General features: G+C 43.6%; 1 protein-coding gene across 5 annotated transcripts in view; it reads right to left on the reverse strand.

Moving 5' to 3' along the window:
• Positions 1-510: 510 nt before the first annotated feature.
• The window catches only part of Epb41l4b (erythrocyte membrane protein band 4.1 like 4B), a 134,805-nt gene continuing 109,589 nt past the window's right edge, over positions 511-25,726 (reverse strand). For 2 of the 5 annotated variants that reach the window (XM_090330401.1, XM_090330405.1), the window contains exons 19-26: positions 24,572-24,639; positions 21,722-21,820; positions 17,200-17,377; positions 14,896-14,973; positions 9,059-9,175; positions 6,865-6,933; positions 3,723-3,868; positions 511-1,072 (exon numbers count right to left, since the gene is read on the reverse strand). In XM_090330401.1, coding sequence (XP_090186527.1) covers positions 1,003-1,072; positions 3,723-3,868; positions 6,865-6,933; positions 9,059-9,175; positions 14,896-14,973; positions 17,200-17,377; positions 21,722-21,820; positions 24,572-24,639 — 825 coding nt within the window. In that variant the 3' untranslated portion in view covers positions 511-1,002. The remainder of the gene's footprint in view (positions 1,073-3,722; positions 3,869-6,864; positions 6,934-9,058; positions 9,176-14,895; positions 14,974-17,199; positions 17,378-21,721; positions 21,821-24,571; positions 24,640-25,726) is intronic. The other 3 variants (XM_090330402.1, XM_090330404.1, XM_090330403.1) reach the window with 3 other exon arrangements.

Here is a 25,726-nt window from a genome sequence, read left to right on the forward strand (position 1 = left end):
GTTGGTGAGAGTAGGATCTATTTGTTAAGGAGCTAAGAGTTAGGTGGGGAGGAACAAAGAGAATGTATGCACTGTTCAGCACTATGTAAAAACGTGAGCAAATTCACTGAGAAAGCTAGGGGAGCTATTTAGAGAGTTAGTTTGTGATTGGGGATCCCTTTATTCCTGCAAAGTTGTTCAAATGCATAATAAAAATTTAAAAACACATCTCTTGAAACTATATAAAAAGGGGAGTAAAGTTTCTTCTGGTCCAGTTTCTATCAATAGGACATGAGTTGATCAACTTGAGAAATCATTTTTCTTTCTGGAAAACCCAAAGAATTCTTGACATCAACTCCTCTTAACCTTATAAGAAAACTTAAAATAATGGAAGCTAGAATTTCTGGTTTGGGGTCCAATGGTAAAATGCTATTTCTCTAACAAGTTCATACATTCTACTTCAGATTAAGCTGAAGGACTTTCCTATTGTGTCGATACAGAATTTTCTTTCTTTAGCTCATCTACTTAAGTCTGAATAAAAATAAAGGACTTTACAAGATCTGTGCATTTATCAGTGTAAATGAGAAAAGCCATCAGTAAAGAATTATTCTTTCATTAAAAATGACCCTTTTAACAAACAGTCAAAGCTTGGTGCGAGTGCCAATCATAGAAAATCACATGGTTGAGATTGTTAGCCAAAGATTCCATCTGTTAACCCCTGTGGTTATTGACAGATGCACACAGGTACTTATGAGGAATTTCTGCTTTCCCCTCTGGCTAGGCCTAGACTTACCAAATCCTGTCTCCACTGTATTGAGCAGTAGCAAACATCTAGTGCTCAGGAGACATAAAATAACTTTTTCAACAAAAGTTATGCCCCCACTGGGCTTCTGCTAGCCAGCCATGGAGACCTGGGCGAACAGAGCGTACAGTGTATGCTGCGCTCCAGTGAGCACACAGGGCCCCGAGAAAGGAAATGGACAGAAGGCACCGTGCCATCTTCCAGGCGACAAGAGGGGAGTTTCACAGTTCAGTCATCAACAGTCTTTTCATCATTTTCTCTCTCTCCAGTTCCTGTCTGAGTGTCTCAGCACTGAAAAAGAGCAATTAACAAAACAGTAAGACAAACCGTCAAAACGTGCAGATCTCCATAAAGCTTAAATGTCACGCCTGGATTGTTACTGGAGCTTAGTTCTTGACTTGCATTGTTAGACGCCTAAGGACATTGACTAGCCTTAAAGTGGCCTGAAATTGTCTGGCTACTTGTGGGCCCCCCCAGCCTGGGGTCCCTCAAGGGACTCATTTCATATCATTCATTTCTAAAATTCCAGAGCCTAGCACAAGATCGAGCAGCCAGTTAGTGGAAGTCTCTGCAACAAATGGGATGTTTAGATTTCCTAATAATGCTTTAAATTCAGTCCATATGCATTTATCACAGAGTCTCATTTGATTAATGTCTGAGGTGATGTCTTCCATGCATTATGTTTACTAAATAAAACACAATAAATTTGGTGATATAGCTCAGTGGTGGAATACCTGCCTAGCATGAGAGGGCCTCAGTTCAATCCCCAATAGAAAGAAGGAAGGAAGGAAGGAAGGAAGGAAGGAAGGAAGGAAGGAAGGAAGGAAGTTGTAGTGGTATGCATCTATAATTCCAGTACTCAGAAACAGCCTGAAGCAAAAGGATCTTCACGGCCAGCTTAGGCTACAGCAAGACCCTCTCTCAAGCAAAAGGAATAAAAAGTAAAAAAGAAATATTGAAGCAAAAGTGGCTGCTTTAAAGGGATGCTTCTAGTTTCTTGGCCTTCTGTAAAGATGTTTTGTTTCGTTTTCATTCATATGCCTCAGCCGTGAGATGAGTTCTCCCCTCCCCTCTGTGTTTTGTTTTGTTCTTTATGATGGTCTTAAAGTTATTGACTCAAGTGATCCTTCTACCTCAGACTTCCAAGTAACTGGGACTACATGTATATGCCACCTTCCAGGGTCTTAGATGTAGATCTATAAAGGCACGCACAGACTAAGTTGAATACTCTTACTCAGGGAATACATTTCTGCTGTGACACACAGCACACAATCCGGCCCCAATCTGCAACTTCCCAGGCCTCCTTGGCCATTAGGAAGAAAAATCCAATAAACTTCTCACTATCTTTACTGCTGGTTGACTTATGCTTTAGTAATTTTGGAGGTTACAGGGCTAAGCAGCTCATTACTAATCTCTCCCTGGCTGGGTTGCAGATCACACCTCTGCTGTGTGGGCTCTGATAATAATGGTTGCCTAGGTAACTCTTCAGGAACTTGAGGGACACTTTTGCTTGGAAACACTGACTCTTCACTAGGGCATACAGACTTGGATGGGTGACTGGCATGGGATGTAAAGGCTTCGTATCACATTGTATCTTTTTTCCTTAATACCTTTCACCTTTGGGTGAGATTTCACTCAGTTCTGCATGTAGCCATGCTGATCATTTAAGAAATATTTTGTCCATAATGATCATACATAGCTTACAGGACCCAGTCTCCCTCTATCCTCTTTCAAGGCCAAAGACATCCACTAGGCCCCATCATGGGAAATACCAGACAATAAAAGGAGTGAGAAGAGATGGTACCTATGTTCCTGGAAGTCCTCAGTCTGTAACTAGAAAGGACACCAATGTTCCTCCTGTATTAGCCTCTCTCTCTCCCTCTCTCTCTGTCTCCCTTACTATTTTTTCCTTAATTCCTCATCTCTGTGGAATTAAGAGACTGATTTACAGCCAAACTCCCACTTCTCCATTCTGCTGCCACTGATGACAGCTCCAATCTCTTGAGTCAATAGCTTCATCAAATAAGAAGAAGAATTATCAGACCTGGCCTAGCCACATCGCAGCCACCCCCACCTTTCTTTATGGTGCTGGGGTTTGAATTCTGGGCCTCACACATGCCAGGCAAGCACTCTGCCACTTGACTCTCACTTCCAAACTTTTTGCTTTTATTTATGTACTGTAAGTTTTCTGTCTATCTCACAATTCTCCTGCCTCCATCTCCAGTAGCTGTAATTATAAGGGCTCTTTTTTTTTTTTGCCAGTTCTGGGGCTTGAACCTAGGGCCTGACCACTGTTCTTGGGCACTTTTTGCTCAAGACTAGTGCTCTGCCATTTGAGCCACAGTGCCACTTCTGGCTTTTTCTGTGTAGATGGGAATTGAACCCAGGGCTTTGTGCATGCTAGGCGAGCACACTACCACAAGGCCATGCTCCTGGACCCTTACAATGGCTCTTTAATCTTCTTTAATCATGTTGGGCAAGATCCACCTCAAGAGCCTTAACAACGGCAGTTCCCTGCTTTAAATGTACTTTTTCTCAGCTATCTGTATCCTGTTCCACCTTCAAATCTCTGCTTATACTTCTCATTGAGGCCATCCCAGCCTTTCCATTTGCCTTTTTGTTTTATTTCCCTCTTTAGCACTTGTCAGTATCACATGCACACACACTTCCACATTTATTTGTTGTCCTGCTTCCATTTCTCCCATGCAGTTTAGTGAGATGATAAATCCCATAATCGTAGGCCTTTATCTGTTCTGTTCACTATTTATCCCCAGCACTTCTAATGCAGCCTGCTTCTTGCATATATTTCATTTAACACTGGCAGGATGAATGAATGAGAGAATGAATGGCAGGGTGAAGATATCACAATGCAATGAACCTGAGTCTGTGCTTGGACCCTGGGCTCTAGGGTTAGCTTCTGTTTCCTGCCAATCTGACTTACCTGGCTGCCAGGGAGACAGGCTTCCGGGTGGTATAGACAGTCTGCACTGTGGACATGGTCTCTGTCAAAGGCCTCAGGGTTGCTGCTGGAATCAGTGGGGAAGACTGGCCAGGACAGCATTGTAATTTACTGACTCTAAAGTCGGCCTGGAGAAGAAACAGAAAAGAGCAGATCAATCTCAATTTGAGTTCCATTTTCACACTGTCAGCTTCTCTCTGAGCCTGACTGTATAGTTCCTGTTATTTTTTAAAAAAAATAATAATAGCCAAAATCAATTGTCATTTTAAGTGATTTTTCTGTGCGCCAGACACTATGCTAAGCACTTCCCATACATTAAAACTTGACAACCTCTTCAGGTAGAGATCATATTTCAGCACATCTTTGGCACCATCAGTTGTAAGATGCAGCATTTTACACGTGCCACAGAGAAAGGAAAACGTGGCATTCAGGTTTGGTCATGTCATATTGGAGGAGACATCCTGATTTTAGAGATATTAAAAGATGAACCACTATGCATCTTAGAACTGATTTTATGGGAAAGAAAAGCGGGGCTCAAAGATTTTCAGAACAATATTTAACAGGGGATGCTGAATCCATAACTGGTTTTTTACCAGTATAGTGCCACATTTGGGGGATTGGAAATATGGCCTCCAAACCAGGAGCATCTGTGTTATCTTGAAATTTGGTAAAAGATTACATGTTCAGGTCTCATGCAAGACTGGAACTGGGAAGCATGCAGATCAAGCCCAACAACACATATTGTAATAACATCTTCTCCCCCTCTCTGGATGATTCGCATGCACCAAAATTTTAGTCTAGAGTACATGGAATGGACAGGGAAATTTCCTGTCATTTTCATTGTAAGCAAAATATGCTTATTACTTATTTTATAGAAACCTTAGACGGTAGTTTCTAGGCATGATGGCATATGAATATATCATCCCAGTACTACAGAGACTGATATAGGAAGATAATAAGTTAAAGGCCTAAAACTTAGACAATATATAAGAGCAAATACATGAAATTCCTTACTATAGTAAATTTCCTCATATTTTCTACATGTGATATTTTTTTGCCTTATTTATTTATTTTGGTTGGCCGTTTGGGCTTGGGCACTGTCCCTGAGCTCTTCAGTGCTCTACCACCTGAGCCACAGCATCATTTCCAGTTTTCTAGTGGTTAATTGGAGATAAGAGTCTCACAGACTTCCCTTTCTGGGTTGGCATTGAACCATAATCCTCAGATCTCAGTCTCCTGAGTAGCTAGGATTATGGACATAAGCCATTGGCACCTGGCATTATTTTAATACCCTTTTGAAAATGTCATCTTCTTCATCATCTTTATCCTCTGTCTCTGTCTCTGTCTCTCTGTCTCTGTCTCTGTCTGTCTCTGTCTCTGTCTCTCTCTCTCTCTCTCTCTTTCTCTCTCTCTCTCTCTCTCTCTCTTTCTCTCTCTCTCTCTCCCCCTGGGAGTGTGGCCTAGTGGTAGAGTGCTTGCCAAGAATGCAAGAAGCACTGGGTTCGACTCCTTAGTACTATATGCACAGAAAAAACTGGAATTGGTGTTGAGGCTCAAGTGGTAGCGCATTAGCCTTGAGAAAGTCCAAGGACAGCCCTCAGGCCCTGATTTCAAGCCCCAGCACTGGCAAAAACAAAGAAAGAAAAAAAGAAAAGAAAATTTCAGTAAGAATGAATTGAGCATCTGGAAAGAAGTATGAAAACTGTTGAATCATTCTCCATCTGTGGATTCTATGGGAAACTACAATACTTAAATGTTTAAAAATGTTTCTCAGCGTTTAAACCAACCACCTAGACCTAACAGCAGTGGAGAGAGGCAGTGACAGGAGCCCACTCCAGGACTACCTGTTCTAGAGTTCTTTGTGCCACCTGCTTCTGTGGCTCCATCCATCAGTCTTCCATTTAGGGGACATTCTGTGGTTAGGAAACTAATTTTCAACTTAGACTTCTTTGTGTTCCTTGCCTTATTGAATACAAGGAGGATATTCTTACTACTATCCCCACTTTAAATAAATGCAGGCTGGTGCTCAGATTAGTGAAGTGACTTATAAAAGCTCATACCAAAATCAAAATGGTAGACCCAACTCCCTGAAATTAAAGATAAGGGGTTCAAACAAGTGCTTGTGCACATGTGTTCATAAGATTTTTTTTGCCAGTCCTGGAGTTTGAACTCAGAGCCTGAGCACTGTCTTTGGGCTTTCCTCAAGGCTAGTGCTCTACTACTTGAGCCACAGCACCAGTTCTGACCTTTCTGTGTATGTATGTAGTACTGAGGATCATCGTGCATGCTAGGCAAGCACACAACCACTAGGCCAAATTCCTGGTCCCTATAACATGATTTTTGTTAGCCAAGAGGTGAGAAAACCCCCCGACAAAGGTGTGAAAATAACAAGTTGCATTACATCTTTACAATGGACTATTATTCCACCACAAGAAGAAATGAAGTGTACACAGCCAACCTCTAAAACATGGTGGTAGTAAAAGCAGCCAGCACTGCAGGTGCTATGCTGTGTGATTCCATGCATAGGAATGTGAACACATGGTAAATCTGTAGAGACTAACGACAGGGTGTTAGAGCCAACGCAAGGGGAAATTGGAAAGTGATTGCTTAACTGGTGTGGAGTCTTCTCTGGAGTGGCAATATGTGTCCTAAATTTTACTGAATTGGCAGTTTAAGCCAGGCACTAGTGGCTCATGCCTGTAATCCTAGCTATGTAGGAGGCTGAGATCTGAAGACCACATTTCAAAGCCAACTCAGGCAGGAAAGTCTGTAAGACTCTTATCTCCAGTTAACCACCAGAAAACCAGAAGCGGTGTAGCTCAAAGTGGAAGGGCACTAGCCTTGGGTGAAAAATCTCAGGGACAGTGCCCAGGCCCTGAGTTCAAGCCTTATAATCAACAAAAATACATTTCAAAATAATAATAAAAGAATAAATTCACAGTTTAAATGGTTACATTTCATGGGAATCTCACATCAATAAAACAAAGTAGCTAAATCAAATAGGCAGAATCCCAGCTCCTTCTCAACTTCATGGGATTCATCAGTGAGCAAAAGCAGCTTACTGCTAAGATACCGTGTGGGAACATTCAACACGAAGGCAGGTCTGCTTTCTGGATCTACTTACGGTAAACGGTGGCCCCGTAATAAAAGGATCAGGAAACGGGCTCAGTGGGTCAGCTGGGAATGTTTTTATCTTCAAAAAAAGAGAAAGACAAGAGGATTAACATCAACTTAGGAAATTAAGCTTTGCAACCTTTGGCATCCTTACTATTGAACTGAAGGACATAGGGGAAGCTTTGCGGGGACTCTATTCCTCAGGAGTTGGGGCAGAGTCCTGTCTGTTCCTGGTGTTTAACTGTGAGGCTGGAGTCTCATTTTTCCAGCACCTCAGGCTTGCTTCACTTTGAGTTCCTCTCGCTGGGGTTGATCTGGGTCAACCAGGCATGCTGGGTCCCAGGCCTGATCACAAGAAGTTACACTCAAGATGATAATGAGGCAAGCTGGAGCTGCCGGGGTGACCTCTCAAGTCTGTCCTCTGAAGGTGACCTCTGAGGGTATCCATGCAAAACTCTGTGTATCACAGCAGGCAGGTACCAGGGAACTAGGATATTTAAGCTAGAAAGTAGTCTCTCTAATGACTCATGGGCATGAGAGGGAAACTTTTAGGGAATCCAGGAAAGCATGCCAGAGTCCTAGGTATGGTGTTCTAAGCGCCCAGTGTTGGGGACAACTGCAGGAGGGAGCTGATCTGAAGGAGGCTGGATAGCCTAGTCTGGTCAACCAGTGATGGCCCCAAAGACTCTCGGCTTTCATCTCTTTCACTTGGGTTATTTTGTCTTTGGCTTCCTGAGAGCCTTGTGGAATGTGGGGAGGGATTCTTCCTTCATGCTGGTATACCAGCAGCCAGGGAAAAACTTGGTGACTCTGGTACTAGCTGGGCTCGGAGAGACTGCATATGTACTGATTGCCCTAGACCACCCGAGGTCAAGGATACAGCCAAGACACCTAGGCTACCTCTGCTTAGTGGCAGGAGCCTCATGTCTTTTGGGGTCATGCCTACAGACTCTGGGACAGCACTTTGGTACTCTCCCCCACTATAATAGGGGTTAAAGGAAGGATGAACAGATGCAAAGCAGAGTAGATCCAAGTTGGCCATGATTTTTTTTTTTTTTTCTGAATGGGCAGAGCAGGTTTCAATCAAGGTAGGGACAATGTCACTGCAATGTGTACGGAGATGTCCAATCTAACCTTGCTCCCTTTCCTCTACATCTCTTTTGTTCTCTTTAAGTACCTCAAGCTTTCCAGAATGGGCTCCAAATCATAAAAGATTCTCAGGGTGAAGCTTTTCAGTACATGCTTCTAATCCTGCCGATGCAAGGAACATGGTATTCCAACAACAATGTCATAACAAAGCAACCTGCAGGTACACTACCCTGGGCCATTAGGTCATACAGGGAGTGTTTTCTTATGGTAATCAGAGAGATGGGAAAATCAGCAACCACAAGGAATGGTTTCCACCAGCTGTAAAGAAAACATCTAGATTCCCAACATTCTAACTTTGTCATTGACCCTGAGGCAGATCATATTCACCATTTTCAGATGGCTCTGTCAGCCAATACAATCACTTCCATGGGCAAAAAGTAGTCACATGGCATAACCCCACGGGGCCTATAAAATCTCCACTGTGAAAAGCTAAATGTGTTCTCTTGACCAGTGACAAAGTAGATACAAACCTCGTGCCCTATAGTGAGGGGTTGGTTAGGTAATGCTGAACCATTCACTGGATGGGGTATAGTTACTCATGTTGAATATGGCAACAAGAACAAGACAGAAACAAGACATGGAGTGAAAAGAGAAAAACATGAAATGATACAGCGACTACAACTTAATATATAAACTTATGAATGGACGTGGATAAATAGAAGGAAATGAAAAAAGGGAAAGCATAATGCTAGATTGGGATTAAGGGTGATTCTTTCATGATTCATAAATAGCAGAGGAAACAACAGTTAAATTTTTAAAGCAATAGATGTGACACTTAAGAATCTGTCTACCAGAATGCATAATTTCCTTTGGGAAATCTCTATCCTCATTAAAATTCTAAGCAAACAAACTTCTTGGTTCATGAGAGCTGAAGGGGTGGTATCACAGGTATGAGATTGTTTGACCAGGGCCAGTTAAAAAACTCCTCATCCATCCTGGAGAGAGAGTACCTGACAGCAGGCGCTTTGAAGGTTTGGTGCTCCTGCGTGCCCATTTAACATGGAGCTCCTTGCACCTCACCTGTCCTGGCAGGCCCCTCCCTGCCAGGTACCTACCAGCCTTGTTTTGATTGGAGGATACATGCAAACTCCAGTGGTCTCTTCCTTCATGGGGAGAGAGAGTGGAGGAGAGCAGCCAGGGTGGGCACAGTGGGGGTTGCTGGCGGGCTCTGCCTGCTCACGAGGAGAGGAGAGAAGGGGAGGAGGAGGAGGTGAGACAGGGAGGAGAGAGAGGAGATAAGGGAAGGAAGAGGAGAGAAAGATAGCACAGTGCAAGACAGATCTGGCAACTCCAGACTATTCTCCAACGAGCTTGGCTAGAAGCCTTCTTCCAGCCTCTGGCTGACTGGCAGCTGGTCCCGCCCACCACCCTCCTCGCTCAGCTTCTCTCCTCCTTTCTGGCCCTCATCTCTCTTCTTCACTATGTAAGCAGAATGATACACCAAACCCCCTTCGCAGGGCTGGCAGGGAGAGATATCCAGGACTGGAGTCAGTCCTCCAGCATACTGTCAGGGTTCAAAAGCATTGCCCGGGCCAAGCCAGAAAGAGTGCCATGAATTAGCAATATCAGCCATGGGAGCAATATGCAGACTGGCCACACACTTGAGAGCATCTGCCTTCCATGCCTGGGCCCTCTCACTCTTTGCTAAAGAAGGATACCCCTGGTGTGCAAGGGAGTGGATGTCCAGAAAGGGGTACCAACCATGAAAGAGCTATATATCCAGAAGACAGAGAGTTCAGGATCTCATTTGTCACAATTCTGATCCACTTTCCCGGTCCATAAGCCTTGGTATCTTACACTGCAGTACAGTACCTTGTCGCTTAGCTAGAAGACATTAAGCACTGGGATATTGGCTTTCCCACTCTGTCCCTGAAGAGTGGGATAAAACCAACAACAATCTAATAGCTTACTACAGTTAGGGATGAAGATGGCAACAGAGAATGCCTGGTGTTAGAGCAGGGCACTGCAGGGTTACTTTAGGTTCTGAGGAGGAATCATTTCCTTCAGTGAACAAATGCATGCACCTCTGCTTTAATTCAAGGTGTTTTTCTTAAATAGTTGGTATTTCCGGATGTGAGGAATAAAATGTAACCTCTGGGTAAGTTTTATTGAAAAAAATGATCAAGAAAATTGCAGGCCTCTTTTCTTTCTCCAAATGGATCTAACTCTGTCTTCCTGACAATCGTACAGTGCTGGATAATTTCCAAGGGGCTTTTACAGTCATTTTTTCACAGTGCCTTTTACAACAGCCTTGTTTTATTATTCACATTGGGGAGATGCAAAAGTTGTATTCCCAAAGTCTCAATCCTATTTCCAGAGCCATTCATTGCTTGTTTCTAAATCCTTTCTTTAGAGCTAAATGAATCCGTATTAGTCACATGTGGTTAAGGTTTGCCAACTTGCTTCAAACTCTTTCCGTGCTCTCTTTAGTCCTCAGGAGAAATCCCACCTGCCAAGGATGATGTGAGGCATGTGTAAGGCCAGCTCCTACCTGCCCTGGTGGAGGCTTTATACCTCACCTTTAATTCCGTTAGAATCAAGTGGCTAGTTCCCACCACTGTCTTAATGTGTTCACTGATGCTCTAGACACCCCAGCCACTAGGACTTTTGCTTCTGCTGATACCAGCAGACACTCAGTATTTGTTTTCCAAAGGAAATAAAAGCTGGGAAAAAGATAGAGAAACATGACCATTTTTTTTCTAGAGGTTAAGATGTGTGCTGCAGATTACAGTGAATGATTTACAGTTTTGTCCAGCATCGCAGTGGTTTTGGTAAATGCTGACAATTATACAAGTGTTTCTGACCTTTCTACATAAGCACTGAGTGGATTTAAATAAAAAATATGCCTGGACTCTTAATAAATCCACATGCTTAACTCAGTAAATAAGGAAAAAAATAAGACAAGAAATTTAAGAAGGAAGACACTGTTTAAAAATACCATCCCTCGGTCGGGAGTTTGGCCTAGTGGTAGAGTGCCTGCCTAGCCTGCAAGAAGACCGGGTTCGATATCTTGGTACCACATACATAGAAAAAGCCAGAAGTGGTGCGGTGGCTCAGGGTAGAACATTAGCCTTGAGGAAAGCCCAAGGACAGTGCTCAGGCCCTGAGCTCAAGCCCAGGACTGGCAAAAGAAAAAAAAAAATACCATCCCTCCCCCCCCACTGGTATTTCTTTTCTTTCTTGGACTTTTCCCCATTCAGGTTAACACCTTCTTTTATAGATAATTGACTTTTGAGTTTTAAAATCTGAATTTCAAGGAATATAAACATTTTGTGGCATACACAAATGATGTGTATAAACATTAAAGAGATGACTAATTTGAGAAGTGGGGAAAGGTGTCAGGTAAAGAGAGTTAAAGATAGATATTTGTGAGTCCTGGGCCAAGGAGCTAAGCTCCCCTGTACACCGTAGCCTGAGACTGCCAGCAAAGACTAAAAAGCAGCCAGGAACAGAGTTCCTGTCCAGTTAGAGCAGGTAAGACAGCAGGTGCCAGGACAGAATGGCTCCAGGACAGATTGGTGTCCAGCAGGTATTTGGATTCAGAAAACAGAAACTACTTGGCTGGAAGACACCATGAGGGAGAATTACACACTTCGGGATGCTGGCATCCACATCCTGGCCCTGAAGAGAGGCCATGTGTCCAACAGAGACCCAGCAGCTCGTTCTGATGAGGGTGAGGGCAAGGGTGATTTTTTTTTTTTTGCCAGTCCTGGGCTTGAGCTCAGGGCCTGAGCACTGTCCTTGGACTTTCTCAAGGCTAGAACTCTACCACTTGAGCCTCAGTACCACTTCCGGCTTTTTGCTATGTATGTGGTACGGAGGAATTGACCCGGGTCTTCATGCATGCTAGGCAAGCACTCTACCACTAGGCCAAACTCCCGGCCTCAGTAAGGGTGATTTTTATACACACCAAAGAGCTACCAAACAAACACTGTTCTAGATAACTCAGTAAACGTTGCCAATGACATGCTGGACTACATAGGCTTATTTTCACCTCCCAGTCCTCCTTTTCCTCTCTCATCCCTTGTCTTTTCTGTGGAACATGGAAGAAGCTGCAGAGACACAAAAAAAATCCCAATATGACTTGAGATCAAGTTTTGACTGGAAGAGTGAGGGGTGGATCAGACACTGAGATGTTAAGCCTGGTGAGAACCCACCTGTGCCACACAGCCCAGACAGGGCCTGTTCTTGTGCAGTGGGTCTGCCTGGACTGATGCCAACATCCTCCCCACACTCTGCACAAATACACAGTGTGCTGGGGGTGGGGCTGGGTCCTTATTGACTCTGCTTTGCAGCTGGGTGACTGGTTTATAAATCACTGAGAAGCAGGCTCCAAAGGGAGAGAGCCAAGAACACAGAAGCCATTCATGTTGATGATCTCTCTGTTACCTGGAGGGAGGTAGCTTTCCAGAAAATGGGGAGCAGGGACAGGGTGCTATATTCCTAGAGTATTCCCTGCCCCCCACATCCTCTCTCTTTCAGTGGACAAGCCCAACAGAATTCTGCATGGAGAGATGCTATCTTGACTTTACTCTAATTCATTTGTGGTTACTTGCATTCTCACTTCCTGCCTGCAGACCCTACCTGTTTGACCAGGCACAAATTCACATGTGTTATGACCTGGAGACACAGGACCTGGGAATGGGTAGGTCTCACACTGGAAAGGCTGTAAGGCTTCAGGTTCTAAAGTGAGGTACGTAATACAAGTGTCAGATATTAGAAAAGAGGAGAAGAAGGGGGGGATGCTGCAATAGTGAGATTGATAAGAGTGATTCTGTGGAGAATTTGAGACAGACTTCATGGAGCTGGGTGGTATATAAGAGAATGAGGAAGCTAAGCAAGAGCCAAGATGTAGTACCAGAGGGTATTAATTTATTCTTCCTGCAGGTTTTGTTTTGGTTTGTTTACAGAAATGCCAGGTCAAGATGAAACCTTTTATTACTCTTGGCTCTTTGGACTATGCCTTCGAAAACCATTCCACTGACTGGACCACGAGGGTGGAGATTCATAGGGTTACAATGGTTCTCATGGCACTTCGGTGGAACATTCCAGAATGAAGACAATAATGTCTGGGCCTTTTCTTCTTTCTCTAGTCCCTTGTCTTTTTAGAGTTGGCCTGAGATCATGGGGACTATGGGAAGGGGCCAGACACAGGTTGTGAGTTTCAAAGGTGACTGTCCAGAAAAAGTATTCCAAAAGAAGATAGGTCATCACTTTTATGATGAGTATTACCTAGGAGGTTTTGACTTTCTTGAATGGTAAGATGTTACTTCCTCTTCTGAAGGGAATGTGAACAGAATTCCCAGAGCACAGACAGGGACTGAAGACATAGAGCTGGCAGTCAAGCAACCATACTTCATCTTAGCTGAGCTCCTGAACCACCACACTGGGCTTATCTCATTTAATCCCCACTCAGAAACTCTGGAGACCAATCCTGAACTGATGGCTTAGATTAATCCCAGAGCAAGCTGCCCCTAAGCCTGAGCTGTAGAGGGTAAAGGTAAGGCCAGAGAGTTAGAGAAGCTTTATGGAACAGAGACTAGCTAACAGGGAAATAGAAACACATCCTGGATCAGGCCACTCACCACCAGCAATACTAGTGGGACAGTAGTCCAGAGTTTGGGTTCTAGTCCTGGCCTTGATACAGACCTTCTTTGTAATCTAGGATATATTTCATCCCTGTCTTGGTTTTTATTTCCTCATCTGTAGGGGAGGGACAGGATGAGATGATTCCAAGGTACTATGCCTACCGACAGGCTAGACACAGTGACTGAGGAATTGCTGGGCACAAATCAGGCATCGGGCCACTCTTGCCTCCCCCTGGTTCTAGATTTTCCTGCAGTAGGTAAAGAAGTCTTTCCGCAGCCCTTGTCTCATAAAGTCCAGGACAGGGATGTAGTGATGTGGCACAGTTTCACAGGCCTGTCAGCCTGACTACAAGTGTATTTCCCAGCCCAGACCTGAGTCATCTTTTTCCTGGGCTGTCTCACGTGACTCACATTTTGATTCAAAGCACCAGTACTGATTTCTGCCTAGCCCAGAGTAGATCATGCTCAAGTATATTCAGGTATTAGGCTTAGCCCAGTCAAAGGTACATCCAAATTTGCCTGGGTTGTCTAATAATAGGTTTGCCTTACACATGTGATAGTGCTTGGTTTTGGGTTTTGTTCTTCACTGGTAGGGATGGAAGCCGGAATCTTGTGTATGCATGCTAGGGAAGTACTCTGCCTCTGAGCTATGCCGCAAGCCTATTTTGTGGTTGTTTCTATTCACTGTCTCTATTACTCTCTGTCTGTCTCTTTAATCTGTCTCTCTGTCTCTCCCCTGTCCAAACACTCATCCACTGACATCTGGGTTTTACAGAAGATGGAGTGGCAACATTCCAACGACAAGGATCTTAACAAGGAAATCACAGACTGATTCCTGGTTCAGTGCTCTGACCTCCAAATAGGATTTCTCTCCTGCAGGAAACCCACAAGGCAGACCACATGTGAGAATGGACAGTGGTCCAAGGTGCAAGGCCCAGGACCTGACACCAGTCAATGTTTCAGACCACACTGATAGAAGCAACAGCGAGAGATGTGTGGTCATGCACGGCACAGCACAGGCAGCCAAGGAAGCCGACACCCAAGCATGAAGGAGCCCTGCAACACTGTAGGAGCAGCAGACAGGCACAGGCAGGACCCCTGCATCCAACCTCACATGAGGGGGGCAGCCCTTCCTCACCAGCACCGCAAGGTGGGGGAGCGCTACACCCTCCATAAGAACAGATCTCCGAGCTTGAGGACAAGAGGACACTCCCTCTGGAGCAGTGCCTGTCTCACCATGTCCCACTACTACGCCATTTCTATGGCCTGTAGATTCTCGGGTTTTAGTAAATTAGAAAGTTTACCAGAGGCGTCGCTTCTGTGAAATCCATCAGAAGGTCACCAGGCTCCAAAGTGAAGGCGCCTGCACGGTCAGAGGGGCTCTAAGAAAGCAGACAGAAATAGCCCTGCTTAGTGATAGCTCTGGACTGGCTAGAGGGCTCCAGAAAACATGGAGCCTGCCCACTTCTCTATTACTAACCTGTCTTTGCTCGGCAGGGTTCAACATGTCTAGATTTCTTCGGAAATGTTCCTGGGTACAAGTGGGGCCTGGGGGAGGGGCTCTTTAAGTCCTTTTTAATGCTGCAAACAACATTTCTTAAGTGCTTTGAGGGTGCTGTGGTCTTTTGGGGAAATATTCTAAAGAGTCTTTTGAATATATAAAGTGAGAAGAAGCCAGGCGTCAGTGGCTCACCCCTATAATCCTAGCTACTCAAGGAACAGATATGAGGATTGTGGTTTGAAACCAGCCTGGGCAGAGAAGTCTTTGAGATTCCATCTCCCATTAACCAGTAAAATGCTGAGCTGGAGGCATGACTCAAGTAGCAGAGCATCAGCCATGAGCAAGAAATCCTTTGAGCACAAAGTCCTGAGCCCAAACCCTCATACCCGCAGAAAATATATAAATAAACACTTAGACAAATAAATAAAAAACAAATGAAGAGAGAATAAAGACTGTCAGGAGGAGCTAAACTGATCTACATAATAACTGGGAAGATGTGCCTGGGGGTTGAGAGGCATCTCTAAAATTGATGCTCCTTGGGTTTAGGAAACATTTTGTCTTTCATACCAGAGCTGCATGGGTGGAAACCCTTGGAGGGAGGAATAAAATCCCAGCCTGTCAATTTCACACAAGCAATTCCTTAAGGAGAGAGATGGCCAGGAGAGGGAGCCCTGGAGCCTCTGAGCTCTGTAGCCTCTACCAACACTCCCTTCCGTGCCTACAAACTTCAGCCTAAATTTTATCAGCTGGAGGAAATTTGTCTGGAGCCCATGTCTATACCATGCTGGAGCTGTGAGAGGACGGACCATCGTTCAGGAGAATAAAATTTAAGGTGTCAGGAGATAGATGACCGTCTCAGACTGGGCCAGCTACTAGCTGAGGCTCTGTTCTAGACATCTGGGTCACATGGGCTGTGATCTGGACCACTGCTCTTTGATGTGCCAGAAACTGAGAGCATGGAAGTTGCAGAAATGTTGGCTGCTCCGTTTGCCTAATTATTGGAGCATTCACTGGGTCTCACACAAGCCACTGAGTTCGGCAAGGTAATAGTTCTCATTATTAGGGGGGGAAAAAGCTGAGGCTTGGAGAAGTAAAGGCTGTGAAAGTGGCTGTATCTTTTTGGCAGTCACAAGCGCGTGAATGGAGGTGCCTGAAGGCCGGTACTGGCCTTGGCTTTGGACTTCTTGTCCTTAGTCCACATCTTTTCTTCATGTGGTTGCATGGGTCAAAGCTACCATGCCAGCATCCATGTGGGCAGCAACAGGGTTGACCATATTTGAATCAATTGCCAAAGAATGACCATAACTAGAGTCACTCAGGGAAATGTTCCATGTTTCTATTTCTTTGAATTGTCCACCATACTGTCAGGGATACTTAAAAAAGGATAACATTCTAAAATTGCCTTCAAGAATTCTTTAACCTGCTCCTAAGGCACAATGTATATATTTGTCTTAGCTTACCCTGTCTCTTAGGGAGAGGGCAGGCTATAGTTTAAACTCAGAGCTTCCTTTATGCTAGGCAGGCACTCTATCCTCCAGCCCTTTTTTTTTTTGTCAGTCCTGGGCTTGAACTCAGGGCCTGAGCAATGTCCTTGGACTTTCTCAAGGCTAGAGCTCTACCACTTGAGCCTCAGCACCACTTCCGGCTTTTTTCTATGTATGTGGTACCAGGGAATCGAATCCGGGTCTTCATGCATGCTAGGCAAGCACTTTAACCACTAGGCCAAACTCCCAGCCCTCCTCCAGCCCTTTTTGTTCTAGTTATTTTTGACAGAGGGTCTCTCTTTTTGCCCAGGCCAGCTTGGACCACAACTCTATTATTTTATACTTCCCGTTGTGGCTGTGATGACTGGCCCAAGCCAGTTTTTTTGTTTTGCTTGTATTTTCTGTTAAAACAAGGATCTTGCAAACTTTCATGTGTAGGCTGGCCTTAAACCATACTCTCCGATCTTCACTTCCAAAGTAGTTTAAGGTTACAGGCTGAGCCACAGCCCAGCATGTCCCTCTCTGTGTAACTGAGTGCTCACAATTGGTTACATATGACTTAAACGTACGCATCCAGGACCACTCAAGGACAGTGAATTCCCAGCATTGGCTCTTTCCCATACCTTGGCCCCCGGGGACAGTGGGCTCTTGCCTTCTGGCTTCTGAGGTGAGGTGACTTTCTGGACTTTGGGGGACGCCAGCGGCACTGAGACTTGAGTGGCAGCAGTCGTGGTATTTGTGGTTGTGGCTCCTACAGCCTCGGCCAGGTCTGGAGGAAGGTCGTCTTCATCACTGCGGTTACTAAAAGCACATGAAGCTCTGCTCATTACAATAATACACAGGCTGTGGGGAGCTCAGGGAGGCTGGGGTGAGGGTTGAGGGTCCCCAAATCAATGTCCCAAAATGTCTAGCTTACATGATCAAATACAATGACTTTTACCAAAGCACATTTGAGTTGGAGTTTTGGTCACTTGCCTCTCTCAATCTCTCTCTCTCTATCTGTAATTGTAGCAAATTACATATGGCACAATATTATTTTAACTGCTTTAACCATTTTTAAGTGAGTGGCTCAGTAGCATTAAATACCTTCACAAAGTTGAACAAACATAGCCATAGCTACTATTCCCTAAACCTCTCCATCCATCCATGAAAGCTCTGCATAGCTAACTGAACAATGATGACCCATGATCACCTCCCATGGCCTCTGGTATTGGCTCTTATGCCTCCGCCTTGACAAAACTAGCTTATTCTGGCAACCTGATCTAAATGGAATAATATAATACATGTTCTTTGGGGTCTGGCTTATTTTGCTCACCAAGATATTCCATGCTCCAATATGTGTTTTATATCACAATTTCATTCCTTCTTATGGTGAAAAATGCTGTATAGATCTGCCACATATCCTTATCCACTTGTAGGGACAGAACTCAGTTACTTCTACCTTTGGGATCTTGCAACAATGCCACTTTAAACACAGATGTACAGATATCTATTTGACTCGCTTCTCTCAATTCCTCTGGACTGGCATTTCATCTAGGAGTAAAGCTGCTGGATTGTATGACAGCTCCATGTTCGGTGTTTTGAGGAACTGTCAAATCAAGGGATAGTATTCTGAGTGGCTTGCTTAGGCCAGCAAATACAAGGCTTTTAAGAAGTCACTGCTCTGAGCCATTTACTACTCTGATTAACTGGAGCTGGGCAAATCTGCTTTTAAGATCTGTTCTGCCTAAGGAAGAGAATCCTTGTGTACCTCAGACATCAAGCCATGCCACATATTTTATGCTATCAATGCCACTTACAGTGGAACTCTTGATTTTATATGCCTGAGGTCTGGGGTCATACTCTATAAGTCTGAGCTCTGGAAGGCAGTGCTAGAAACTGAGTAGTTTAAGTCCATGCCTTCGTGACCAATGCCCAATAAAAACCCTAGACGTTAAGGTTATAATTGCCCAAATTAACTTCCCTTGTTGCTGATACTTTGCATCACATGGTAATACTGGGAGAATGAATCTCTGTCTACATGCCCCACCCAAGAGGACAATGGAGTGCCTATACAGGCCTGGTGAATGCATAGTAGACATTACGACTAAGCTATATTCCCAGCTCCAACTGTTGTTTATTTATTGCTGGTCCTGGGGCTCAAACTCTGGGCCTGAGCAGTGTCCCTGAGATCTTTACTCAAGGCTATCACTCTACCCCTTGTGCCAAGACTTTCCTGCCAAGACTAGTTGAATGGTGATCCTCAGATCTCAGCCTTCTAAGTAGTTAAGATTACAGGCGAGAGCTATTGGTACACATTCACACGTTTATTTTTTAGTGATATGATTCTGAAGAACTGGCTACTTTTTCTCGTTGAACTTTTCTGTTTTGCTTATTAGACTATTATTATTATTATTAAACTTAAGACCCAGTGCTTGTAAGCACTCTATCACTTGAACCATGCCTGCAGCCCTGGCCTGTTGAATGTTTTGAGATTCTGTATTTAAACATACCATAAAGTTATATGTTTGGAAAATGATCAAGCAGTTCAGTTTCTTTTTCTGGGAGACACAGTCTCACTAGGTTGATCAGACTGGTCTCAAACTCAAGTGATCGTCCTACTTCAGCCTCTTAAGTAGCTAGGACTACAGGCATGCACCACCATATCTGGCTTGCTCACCATTTTCTAAATACACTTGTTGTCAATATAAAAGAGGTATTTTTACTTGCCTCAAGCTGTGGCATTCCTTTGCTTCTCCCTCCCTTTTCTACACAGCCATCATTCCTTTCCCCCTCCCTGTCAAAATTTCTGGGAAAGAACACGATGAACCTTTTTCTTTATATCCTTAAGAGAACTGAGTTGACAAACCTTTTTAGTGCACCTGAATGTTGTTCTTTATAAATCAACTACAATCTAAATACATAGAACACAGGCATGGGAAATAGGAATACAGTGACATACACACACATCTCTATCTCAAAAAATATCCCCACAGTTTCAGAAAATCAGAAAGCTGAGTTTTCCATCCATGTTCTTGACTAAGTTCTTAATCAACTTCATCAATATTTATGAGTATAGGAGATAAATAAATGAACAGTAATCAGTATCAATGATTCAAGAAACTATTCCTGGGACAAAAATGAACACTGGGAAAATTCCATCCATTAACTTTGCTATATTTTACAAATAGGGAAATGCTGCCATTCTTTGATTTTCAAAGCAGAGTATTTTGGGCCATGTTAAAAAATATACACATTTGGGTTAGTTGTTTGAAAGGGGTTTAATTAAAAGAATCAAGTTGGTGAGCAAGTGGAATTTTTTTTCCCTTCCAGACCACTGATCAGTCTGTCATTATTTCAAACATAATTACATATCCCAAATGGGTGATAATAACATTTTGAGTTTCCAAATGTAAAAAGGAAGGCAAATCCTGCCAGCCTTTGTCCTTGGGGAAGCAGAGCTTCCTGGTTTAATTTGTCCTCCAGAGACCATTAGGACCGGTACATATTTGACTTTCCTAGGAAACAAACTTGCAATACAACAGAAGTTTCTAGAAGGCTAAGAAGGTGGGATGTGTTTGCCCCAGCTTCCTCTAACAGTGTGTGCCTCTTTCTCTTTTGCAAGGTGCACATGACACATCTGAGGCAGCTATTTGAGGACTGCATTGGATACGAAACTCCCCTTTCTATACTTGGCACCTTCGGGAATCTATACTGTCTACCTTTTCTCAGACGCTTGCAGGTCCTAGGGGAGTACATCTTGAGGTCAGGCCCCATGCTAGGGGCTTTATTCACACTGCCAAATGTTAACCTTCACAAAAATCCTCTGGGCTAGCTGACCCACTTTACAGAAATAGAAATTGCAGCCCCAAATGTAAATCTCGCAAGCATGTACAGCAGTAAATGAATCTAGGCTCTAACAGGAGGCTTCACAACTCCACAATCCCCATGCTTCCCACTCACTGTTTATTACCAGCTACCTGCAGTTCTCTGACCAATAGTACCTGAGCCAACTATGACCAGTATCTACCACCTCTTACTATACTATTACCTATCTCCTTGGGATTATAATTACATTACCTCCAATACATTGTGAATCCCTGGATAGGATTTGTCAGTCATTTTGCTATCCCCTGACAATGCCTGGAACAGTCTAGTGAATACTGTAGCTAAGAGACTTCTGTTAAGCTAAGACGAACAGAATGGACGGGCTCTTGTGGGAAATGGCTCCTTCCACTGGTATTATAGATGCCTTAGTGACCAATCAGGCTTCTGTTTCATTATTACGTGTGAGAAGTAGCTTCTGCTCAGGCTTCCAGTGATCCCTCTGCTCGTAGCCATGCTCCCATGCACTGCCTCCCTTTGAGTTGAGATAGACCTGGTGACTTGCCGCTAATGAACAGAACATGGCAAAATGTTCTGCCTACAGGATGCCACTTCTGTGATCACATGACAAAAAATGATGCCTTTTGTCTTGTGGGTATTCTGCGGCTTCTCGCGAGTTTTTTCTGTGACTAAAAACTAGGGATAACTCCAACTCCTTTTACAACTATGTAAGGATAACAAAAATGTATTAAAGACAAAAAGAGAAGGAAACTCGAAAACCACATGAATGATCCTTCAGTTCAGGATAGAGCCCTTGATGATTCCTTGAATACAGTTCTAGGAGAGATCAGGACACAGAAGACCCAGCTAAGCTACTCAGACTCCCAATACCCAATGACTGGGAGGAAATAATTATGACTGTTTTGAGAGCTGTTTGTCACATTGAAATAAAAATTAAGCCAACTCTGTAATATTTTTAAGGAGAAAGGTCTGGCCCCATTGTGACCCACATCACTGGAATTTGGGAGATGCCTTCTAAGAACTTATCTGAGGGGCTAAGAATTTATTTATTTTTTTGGCCAGTCATGAGGCTTGAACTCAGGGTCTGAGCACTGTCCTTGGGCTTTCTCAAGGCTAGAGCTCTACCACTTGAGACACAGCACCACTTCTGACTTTTTCTATGTATGTGGTACTGAAGAATCAAACCCGGGTCTTTTATGCATGCTAGGCAATCACTCTATCACTAGGCCAAACTACAAGCCCTGCTCAGAATCATTTGTACACCAATCACTTAGCATATTACAGTTGTTACAATGGAAAAACTGGAAGTTCAGAACTCACAAACTATATTGTCTTGTTAATTTTCTCACGCGGGGAGGCTTGATTTCTGGTTTTTCCACAGCTGGTTGGGCCATTTCCACACGTATTGGGATAGGACTTCTAGAGACATGACGGGGGAGGAGGGAGGGTAGAGGGAAGACAGCAACATCAATAGAAAAAGGTTTATGATCTTATTTTGACCATGCAGACTTCTCAGCTAATTTATACCTTAATAGCATTGTGTTAGACAAGAAATCAATTTCCCTCCATCTTCTATAGTTATTTATCTCCCCACTTCAAAAAAAATCCCTTAAAAATCATAGGGAAGAAAATATAGCAAGTTGAGAACTAAATATAATTGGGTTACCAAACAAAACTGCCCTGTCCCAACCATCAACCCAGCCCATTTGCATTACAATGGTGTGGTTCATAACCAGGTTTTGCCAGTAAAATAAATGAAGAGGAACCTATAGATAACTCGGTTTTACTAACCAATAATCTCTAGCTATACTATTCTACATTTAGCACAGAATACTTACTTTAAAAAATAGAGAACTGGGATGAGTGCTGGTGGCTATAATCCCAGCTGCTCAGAAAGCTGAGATACAAGAATTACAGTTTGGAGCCAGCTTGGGTTGAATCAGCTTGAGATGCTTATCTCCAAGAAAAACAGAAATGGAGCTATGGCCCAAGTGGTAGAATATAAACCTGATCAGAAAAAGCTAAAGGGTAGCTTTATAGACATTGAGTTCAAGTCCCAGTACAAAAAGAAGAAAAAAGAAAAGAAAGGAAGGAAAGGAAAGGAAGAAAAGAAGGAAAGAAAAAAAAGAAAGAAAGGAGGGAGGGAGGGAGGGAAAGAGGGAGGGAGAAAGAAAGGAAAAAAAGAAGGAAAGAAGGAAGCAAGGAAGGAAGGAAGGAAGGACGGAAGGACAGACAGACTTAGTCAGATACCAGTGCCTCCCATTTATAATCCTAGTTACTCAGGAGGCTGAGAAATGAGGATCACAAATGAAAGTCAGATCAGTCAAATTTGAAAGACTGTTCTCTCCAATTAACTAGCAAAAAGCTAGAAGTGCAGTTGTTGTTCAAGGGGTAGAACACCAGCCTCGCTCAATAAAGCTAAGTGAGAGTGCAAGGCCCTAAGTTCAAGCCTCAAAACATGTAAAAAAAATAAAATAAATAACCTAATATATTTTATGTGAAAACACAGTCAAAAGACCTTTAGAACATGCTCTAAAACATTTGTATCTTATGTACACGAAAGTGTTAAAAATTAGGCTCTATTCTTATCTTTCATCAATCATTTATGCCAGAGAGTAGTTGGGCCTTACTTAGAACAATACAATTTAAGGAACAGCTTTAACATATTTTTGTAGTGATCAAAACTGATTTCATGTTTTAAGTCGGTAATTACCTTCTAGCTCCAAAGGTGCATCAACACAAGTCCAGGCCCTTGCAAGTCAATTAACACCTCTGGGGCTCCATTTTCTCTTCTATTCAGTATGTAATTATGTGATAAGTATGTGGTAAGTACCAAATAAATTGCTGCTGACTACAGGTAGAGCAAAGAAGGAGTGGGAATCAACCTTACTGCCTTCATGCTTTCCTTAGGATGACATCCTAGAATAACTGACTATTGTTCCTGGAAGGACACACCACCTGGGTGCAATGGATGTTTACCTGTAAAGAGCTTTGCTCAACTTAATGGAAGGAACCATGGAGATGGGAAACAAGAGTAGAGACCTGGCAAAGGCACCAGATAGCTGAGAAGGCAGACCCCAAAGCAACAGATGAGGCTAGAGGGAAAGCGGGGCCAGGTCATGAAGGGCCCCTGGCTGAGGAGTCTGCACCCAAGGGGCAGCAATGGCTATCTCTAAAGGATTAAGGCAGGGGGTGGTGTAGGGGGCATAGGAGAAAGGTTTTCAGAGAATGATGAGAGCACAGTGAACGTTACAACAATAATTCTGGCTCTGAAGGGAAGGTAGAAGCAGAGGATAGCACGGAAGTCAAAATGATGAACAGACCTGTTAGGTGAGGGGATGAGGGTGGAGGAATCAAGGATGTTCTGAGTTCAAGATTGGGTAAGAGGGTAATAATACAGTTTACTAAGATCAGAAAGCAAGGGAAGGTGGAAAGAGATGTTTTAATATGTTGTTTGTTTGCTGGAGACCCAATCCAGGGTCTTGCACATACTCTGCAAATGTTCTACCAATGAGTGTCCTAACCCAAAGTAAGTCTCTGAAAACTCTGGGAGAGGGTATGTGCCCGTAGAAGAAGACAAATCTACCAACAAGGCAGAGCTGGAATTTTTTTTTTTTTTTTTTTTTTTGCCAGTCCTGGCCTTGAGCTCAGGGCCTGAGCACTGTCCTTGGACTTTCTCAAGGCTAGAGCTCTACCACTTGAGCCTCAGCACCACTTCTGGCTTTTTTTCTATATGTGGTACCGAGAATCGAACCCGGGTCTTCATGCATGCTAGGCAAGCACTTTAACCACTAGGCCAAACTTCCGGCCCCCAGAGCTGGAATTTTAAGATAATACAGTTAACCTTTATTTGGGGCATCAAGTCAAGAATTCCCTAGGGAAGTCTCCAGTACTGTGTTCAAGAGGCCTGTCACAAAAGCAAAGCTTTTTATATGATTTCACAAGGGACCCAGCTTAAAGGAAGTTTAAGGTTTTAAAAAAATTTTTTTTAATTGGCGTGTGTGTGTGTGTGTGTGTGTGTGTGTGTGTGTGTAGGAGGAGGAGCCCATGCTCTCTCAGTTTAATTTCTCCTCTCTGATTTTATTCACCAGCTGTCCTATGATCAAGGTTCCCGGGGTATTATTGACAACGCAGAGTAACCCATGCCCATCCAAACCAAAAGCAACAGACCTCACATTAGCATCCTGGAGACTGGATTTCTTGCTGATGTTTACAAACGTTGGTTCCTCTTTTCCAATCTGTTAAAGAAAACAGTCAGGTTAGTCAAAACTGAATATTTTCTAAATTTCTTTTTTTCCTATTTCCTACATTCAAAGAGTTACAGACTAGGAAAGGTGGGCACAAAAGGTAATTCATCAAGAAGCTAATATTTTCTGATGTTTATATAAGCGAATAGAAAAAACCTTTTCTTAAGTCATTCCTCACTATGACAATTAAAATGCAATCATTTAGGTGCATTCAATTCTTGTCATCATACTTCTACTGAGCACTCACTCTCTGGACCAGAAAGGATGGTGTGGGAAAAGCCAAGCTTCAGAGTTGAGATCAGGAATCCATGCTTACATAGCATGTACAGTCTACATGAATTCCATGCTTACATAGCATGTACAGTCTACATGAATTCCATGCTTACATAGCATGTACAGTCTACAGCGGGGCATTCGGGATCTATCTTTCACATCAGCAGAGCAAGCCTAAGAGGAATTTCTTCTTTGGATTTGGACAGAAGCCTGGTCTCTCTCCCTTTGGTGAGCCCCAAAGAATGGAAGAGGAGGGAGAGACATCTCCTCAGCCAGCCAGGCCAGTAGAGTGTTCCACACTGGTGATGGATGAGAGACAGAGAAACCCTGGGTCCTCACCACTCATCACAGCCTGTGGAGAGGTTGGCCTTCCCAGTGTTATACGAGGGGTGACGATTACACTCAAGTCCACCTGCATGTTTGGCACTTTGGTCAGCCTGCCATGCCCTTCACAGCATCACAACCCAGGGATTCCCCAAAGCTGGTTCCTGTGTTCCCGAGAACACAGCTCTGGAGCTGTTTCACCAAGTGCTCTTGAGCTACTAGGTGTAAAGGAAAGCACAATGAGGTGTCTTTGTTTTGTTTTGCTTCTGATAGAGGACTTTTCAGAGTCTTGAAGGTGCTAAAGTGCATTTGGACCATTTTAGGGGTATTTCCAGAATGACTGGGCATCATGTTCTACAGTCACTGACCCCACTTTGCACTCTCTCTTCTTTCCCAGCCTTTAAGGCCATTCTGCATGTGTTTGCTTGGCCAGGGCATTGTCTTTTCTTTGTGTATGTCTTTTTCGTTTTTCTACACTTTT

Source organism: Megascapheus bottae, chromosome 3 (genome assembly GCF_031878675.1).
Source record: "Megascapheus bottae isolate mThoBot1 chromosome 3, mThoBot2.hap1, whole genome shotgun sequence".
NCBI lineage: Eukaryota > Metazoa > Chordata > Mammalia > Rodentia > Geomyidae > Megascapheus > Megascapheus bottae.